The sequence below is a fragment of the Aptenodytes forsteri genome, unplaced genomic scaffold, assembly GCF_000699145.1.
Source record: "Aptenodytes forsteri isolate BGI_AS27 unplaced genomic scaffold, ASM69914v1 Scaffold534, whole genome shotgun sequence".
In the NCBI taxonomy this organism is placed as follows: domain Eukaryota; kingdom Metazoa; phylum Chordata; class Aves; order Sphenisciformes; family Spheniscidae; genus Aptenodytes; species Aptenodytes forsteri.
The window spans coordinates 178,772-185,238 of NW_008795712.1; the positions used below are offsets into that span (position 1 = coordinate 178,772).

At 59.2% G+C, this 6,467-nt stretch overlaps 1 protein-coding gene across 1 annotated transcript in view; it reads right to left on the reverse strand.

Annotated features, from left to right (window-relative positions):
- Positions 1-6,467, reverse strand: part of NCOA1 (nuclear receptor coactivator 1) — a 134,184-nt gene that overhangs the window by 358 nt on the left and 127,359 nt on the right. The window contains exons 16-20 of the mRNA XM_009283430.2: positions 6,322-6,423; positions 4,829-5,228; positions 3,830-4,004; positions 2,466-2,649; positions 695-784 (exon numbers count right to left, since the gene is read on the reverse strand). Of these exons, the coding sequence (XP_009281705.1) occupies positions 695-784; positions 2,466-2,649; positions 3,830-4,004; positions 4,829-5,228; positions 6,322-6,423 (951 nt within the window). The remainder of the gene's footprint in view (positions 1-694; positions 785-2,465; positions 2,650-3,829; positions 4,005-4,828; positions 5,229-6,321; positions 6,424-6,467) is intronic.

Sequence of the window (6,467 nt, forward strand, 5' to 3'; positions counted from 1 at the left end):
CGGGCTCTGCGAAACCAAGGCTGCGCTACGGGGAAGGGGGAGGCGACGCCGTGACGCCGGGGGGTGTTGGATGAGATGGGGATGAACCGGATCGTCCCCGGGAGCCGCAGGCATCAGCGCCGGCGGGCGGCTGGGCGCGCTTTGGTGGTGCTCGGTGCTGCTCAGAGGGACAGGCAGCGTCCAGCAGCGCTGCCTGCAGGGACGGACGCCGCCCCTGGAGCCTCCCCCATCCAAATTTCCTCGCTCCGCCGCGCTTTAACGTGGTGGCCGGGCTGCCCCGCGGGGGCGCAGGGGCCATGGGCCGCTCCGGTGATGGCCGAGCCTAGGAAAGAAACCCTCCAGGGTGACAGCAAGCCAGGGCGAGGGGTGTTTAGCACCAACACTCATTTATTTTTCCAGCTGCGGCGTCACCGCTCTTCCGCGCCAGCAAGGAGGCCGAAAACGCTCACGGCAGCGGCACGAGCTTTGATGCAAAGAGGGTTTGTGAGCGGCACTGACGTCCCCGCGGGCTGGCCGTCACCCAACGCTGGCGGGACCATGGTGGCTTCAACCCAACCCTGCCAACTGGGGCCAGCCCCGGTGGAAACCAAGCGTGCCGAGCCGGTACGGCCGGGGACGGTCAGCCTTTACCGGGGGGGGGAACCCGTCAAACTCCTCGGGGTACCTGAGATGTGCTTAGCAGTTTCTTACTGACCTGCGCCCCATCTGCTTCTGTTTTCAAAAGGTCAGTGGAGGAAAGCTGGTTGCAGTAAAGGCCCGCGGGTCTCAGCGCCGGGTCATTTACCTGTCAAAAGCAAGATCCAGGCTCAGCCGGGGCTCCTGGACGCTGGAGAGGCACTCGCCGCCCTCTCGAGCTGAGTTTGGGGGGGATACTAGGACCGCAGATGGGGCAGAGCAGGGGGGCCGCGCCGCTGACATGCTCCATGGGCTGTGGGGTTTTGGGGGGGCTCAGCGGGGGACCCTGTTTCGCCTTTCTCCCCACTTTTGCCTCGGGCTGCTGCCGGCTCTGGGGGCATCTCACCCCCAGGGAGCATGAAACGCCACCCCACTGCTCAGCGAGAGGGGTAAAAGCCACCGGCTCAGCCCGTGCACCGCGGCCAGCTCAAGAAAGGGACCAGCCTCCTTCCCCACCGAGCCCTGCGGCTTTTCCCCAGGGAGGCTGCGATCCCTGGCCCGCAACGCTCCCATGCAAAACCAACGAGCCAAGCGTGTTCTCCAGGAGCTTAATGGTGCCGAGACAAACCCCGGCAGCTAAAAACGTTAGAAGCATCTCGGTCTGGCCCAGGGAGGATCTCGTCGAGGCCAACTGTATGAGGTTCAACAAGGCCAAGTGCCGGGTCCTGCACTTCGGCCACAACAACCCCATGCAGCGCTACAGGCTTGGGGAAGAGTGGCTGGAAAGCTGCCTGTCGGAAAAGGACCTGGGGGTGCTGGTCGCCAGCCGGCTGAACATGAGCCGGCAGTGTGCCCAGGCGGCCAAGAAGGCCAATGGCATCCTGGCCTGTATCAGAAATGGTGTGGCCAGCAGGAGTAGGGAAGTGATCGTGCCCCTGTACTCAGCCCTGGTGAGGCCGCACCTCGAATACTGTGTTCAGTTTTGGGCCCCTCACTACAAGAAGGACGTCGAGGTGCTGGAGCGTGTCCAGAGAAGGGCAACGAGGCTGGTGAGGGGTCTGGAGAACAAGTCTGATGAGGAGCAGCTGAGGGAACTGGGGTTGTTCAGCCTGGAGAAAAGGAGGCTGAGGGGAGACCTCATCGCTCTCTACAACCACCTGAAAGGAGGTTGTAGCGAGGTGGGGGTCGGTCTCTTCTCCCAAGGAACAAGCGATAGGACGAGAGGAAATGGCCTCAAGTTGTGCCAGGGGAGGTTTAGATTGGACGTGAGGAAAAATGTCTTTCCTGAAAGAGTGGTTAAACATTGGACCAGGCTGCCCAGGGAAGTGGTTGAGTCCCCATCCCTGGAGGTATTTAAAAGACGAGTAGATGAGGCACTTAGGGACATGGTTTAGTGGGCATGGGGGTGTTGGGTTGACGGTTGGACTCGATGATCTTAGAGGTCTTTTCCAACCTTAATGATTCTATGATTCTGTGATTCGTCAAAGGGCTGGGACTGCAGAAAGGTCCCGTATCCAACCGTTCCCATTTCCCGTTTCCCATCCCCAACTTTCACAGCTGCCCTGGGAAGCACGGCTACAAACAGACCTGCTGCCAGCCCCCTGCGAGGGCTGCACGGTGCCGGAGGTGCCAGAGGTGCTCGGCATGTCCCTGCACCCCCCAAGGACACACGGGACATCCCGGGGCACCAGTGGCCTTGGGCTCCAGCACAGCGGCAATGCCAGTGGAGGCAGCCAGACCTTTGCCGCTTCCCCCTTTGGACACCGGTACCCCCAGGGCCAGAGAAGCGAACGCTGAACCCCTGGGAGCTGGCTGACGATCCCAGGAGCAGGGACAGTGCCGGGACTGACCTGCTCCGAGCACATGGAGTTCATCCCGGGCATCTGCAGCGAGTTCATCTGCATCTGTCCGGCCATGGGGTTCATGTTCTGGACGTTGGTGTTTCCTCCCGCCATGGAGACGGTGATGCTCATGTTGTTGTACATGCCCTGCTGAGCAGGCGCCGGCTGGCTCTGCCCCGCTTGGCTGAATACGCTGGGAGGGAGAAAAAAAAGCATTACCCAGGCGTACGTGGTGGTGGGAGGCACCTCAGGGTGTGTGCCGAGCCCCTGGGGTGGCCCGAACCGCGACAGCAGCCAGCCTGCCTCTCGGTGAACGCCGAGACTGTCCGCGGCAGAGAGCCGGTGGAGTGGATGGGAGCCCTGCCGGTCCCTGGGGACAGCCGGAGGGACAGGGAGGCATTAGAGGTGCTGCCTGCAGCAAGGCTTAACCGGCGTGGAGGCTTGGGAGAAAGGGAGGTGGCCGCTGCAGGGACATCTGCCCTCCGCTCCTGCTGTAGCAGGAGCCTCCTCGGTGTGACGGGGTAGAGCAGGAGAAACACCAGCGCCAAGAGAGGGATCATTACAGGGCATCGGCCTGGATTAAGGGTCAGTCAGATGCAAAGCCCTGGTCTATGTGACACCAAGCTTTCCCCTTCACGCTCCTTCCAGTGCCCTCCTCGCCACCCAACCATCCCCACTTCTGCTCCAGGTGGGAGGACAGCTCTCCATCGCAAGGCAAGGTGAAGCATCCCACCTCCAACTGAGCTCCCATCTCATCCCACCCAGCCCGGTAACCTCCTGCTCCGTGCTCCTGCGGAGCTACCTGCACAGAGCCAAGACACAAAGCAAGGCATCCCCCACGTGAGCTTTTGGTTGGGTTTTTTTTTTTCCCCCCATTTCTGGAGATCTGAAGCTCAAACCTGACTCATGCAAAAAAAGGCAACAAGTCTGGTGACTCTTCCCATTTGCTCCCCTACGTCAGAGCTGGACACACCTTAAGAGGGTCACGCAGTGACCTGGGACTGCTGGTCTTGACTCAATTTATTGTCATGTTTCCTAAGCCCACTTTCACGAGATGTAATTAAGCCACTCGTTTAATTACAAGCCAAAGACCTGCTTCATGTCTTACTTAACACACACGCTCATTCATTTAAATGTTGTGGGCTTCTGGCTGCCTCCGAGGTCAAGATGAGGATAGGGTTGATGGTGACTTCTGGAGGATGTCATGGTAGGAGGACATGGCCTGAGCTCAGCACATGTCCTCAGCCAGGTGTCACCTACAGGCACCGCCGCCCCTGCCAACACCCTACCGGGGGACCATCACCTTGGTGTCACCTTGCCTCCTTCTCTCTGTGTCACCCATGTGCTCCAGGTTATCCCCACCATGATCTTACTTGCTATTCCCCATGGCTCCTTGCTGCCAGGTCTTCATGTCAGGCGACTGGTAGCCCGGCGTCGGCGGAGCCGGCTGCAGCATGGGGCTTTGCGAAGGCGGGAGCTGGGGTGACATCAGGGGGCTGCTGGGGCTGAGCGACGGGGCAAAGGCGGGTTCGCTTTGCTGACCCATGCCTGGGGAAGGACAGACGGCGTCAGCGGTGCCGAGACCCCCGCCAGCAGCCCCAGTTCCCTCCTCCTCCCTTGCAACCGCTGGCATCGAACCAGAACTATCATCCTTGACTTTCGGTCTCGGGGTCTCTGGTTTTCGCAGCCGTATCGCTCAAATGTTTAAGTATTTCAGGGATGAAGGAGCAGGGAACCCCCGCTCAAGTGGTTTCCATCAGCAGGTGTTCCTCTTTAGCATCGCACCTGGCTGGAAAATAGCCAGGGTGATGATGAGGTGATGCCAAAGGAGGTTCCTGCAGGGCTACTGCAGCCACACTGCCGTTTTCTCTACTCATCAGTGATGTCCACCTTGCCGAGACCCTGCACTGATGCTCGAACGTGAAGCCCTTCGAGACGGTGCTCGTCTGCATGCAATTCTGCACTGGCTCGCCTATCTCATACGAGCTTGGTGCCCACACAAGAGGCGTACGCTGCCTGCAGCTCATTTCAGCCTTCTCAGCAAGGCTTTGGCCTTTTTCAGAGTGTATATATTTAAGGAAGCGCAATTTAGAGGACTGCCTTGCAGTTTGATTTTCAAGGAAGGAATTAAGGAATTATTTGCCCAAATGATAAATTTATTTTTTGGAGACTCAACCAGAAAAGGTCCCCTTGGGAGGTGGAGACCAGAGACCAGACCAGGACGCAGGTTGGGGGAGATGGCTGGGGATGCAGCCCGGGGTGACGGGCGAGCAGGGTTGGGCTGCAGCATCCTCGGGGCTCTCAGCTCTGCCCTCCGCCTCTCCCTCCCCACTGCCGGACGGCTTTCCAGCGCAACCAACTGCTCGACGTACCTGATCCCGAATACTGAAAGATGTTCTGCTGCATCTGCGGGGTCATCCCGGCGCCGAACTGCCCTCCGACGCCGCCCATCATCCCCCTGTTCACCATGCTGCTGCGGTTAGCCAGCGCGGCCTCGGGGTTGGACGCCAACGGCGAGAAGGGGCTGGTGGAGGTGGGAGGGTTTCCCGGGGTCGTACCGTAGTTTGGTGGGTAAGGGAACTGCTGGGGGGGCGCTTGGGGCAAGCGAGCGGCTCCGATCTGTACCGGCAGCCCGGCGGAGGGAGGGAGGTTGTTTCCGAAGCTTTGCTGTCTCATCAGGATGGCTCGCTGCTGCATGAGCTGCCGCTGCCGGTGCTGCTGGCTGTAGAGCTCGCGCTGGCGCTGGGCCAGCATCTGGGCGTTGAGGGGAGGCTGCAGGGAAGGAGGGGGATGCCCTAATTATCACTGTCACCCTCCAGTTCTGGCAAACAGCTCAGAGCCGCCCCCCCTGGCGCAAGGGCCGTGGGTGCTCCCCTTCCCCGGCTCGGGGTGCCCGTCCTCGGTTTGCAAGGAAAGCTGGAAACCCCCCGAAATGCTGTAAATTGGACCGTTTGCGCCACTGCAGGGCAGAGCAGGGTTGGTGATATTAGAAGATCGGCCTCTGGACATGCTGAATGGCAAAGCTCCAGGAGCCGGAGCATCCCCCAAGCCGGGAAAAGAAGCTCTCAGTCACCTGGCTGCCACCAACCACCCCTCTCCTCCACGGGACCCACTTCTTGTGCCCTCACCGGGATGCTCCCACACACCAGAGCCAAGGATCCCCGACCTCGACTCTTTCAGCTGTGAGCTGTTAAAAAAACCCAATCCATCCCACGAGCTTTTCCATCACCACGGGCTTGTTCCCCATATAGCTGAGCCAGATGTGTTGGAATTAATCACCTTAAAAAGCCTGACAAAGCCATCAGCGGCTGAAATTGGAGCTACGATGGGAACCGTTTGGTCCCCTTCCCTATCACTAACACTCCCCACGGCACATTAGGGATGTTACGCCGCTTCCCGAAAAGGCAAAGGCTTCTCTGAGAAGTGGAATAAAGTCACCAGAACTCAGCTACGCTTTCCAACTTCTCCTTGTACCCAGCAGATGTTTTATTCACTTTATTAGAAGCCAAACAAGAACTTCAGGGCCTGGGGATTTGCAGGATCATTAAGATTCACTAGAGATTCTGGTATTTAAAGGACAGCATCTATTTCCTAAAGATCCTTCTCAATTAAATGCGTTAGCACATTCTTCTCTAAGCAATAACGAAGCATTTATACCTTAAGCAGGTGGAGGAGCTGGAATAAGGGTGAAGCAAAAAAAAAAACCCCCCCAGCAGCTCATCTTGCAGCCACCTCTCCACACGAGGGAGAATTTTTCTCTCCCGTTAATGACGGAGAGGAGCGAGCCAGGCTGTGCTAACAGGGAGGGCGTGGGGATTAACCCCCGATTTTGCCCAGCTGGAGGACCGTGCCGCATCCCCCTTACCTGCGGCGTGATCTGCTGCTGCATCCCCGCCCGCATGTTGATCCCCACCGGGGAATTGGCTGCAAACTGGTTGAGGATCGCCTGCCGGTTTTGATGGATCAGCTGGAGGGGAGGGGGGGGGGGGGAAAAAGCGGGGGGGGGGGGGG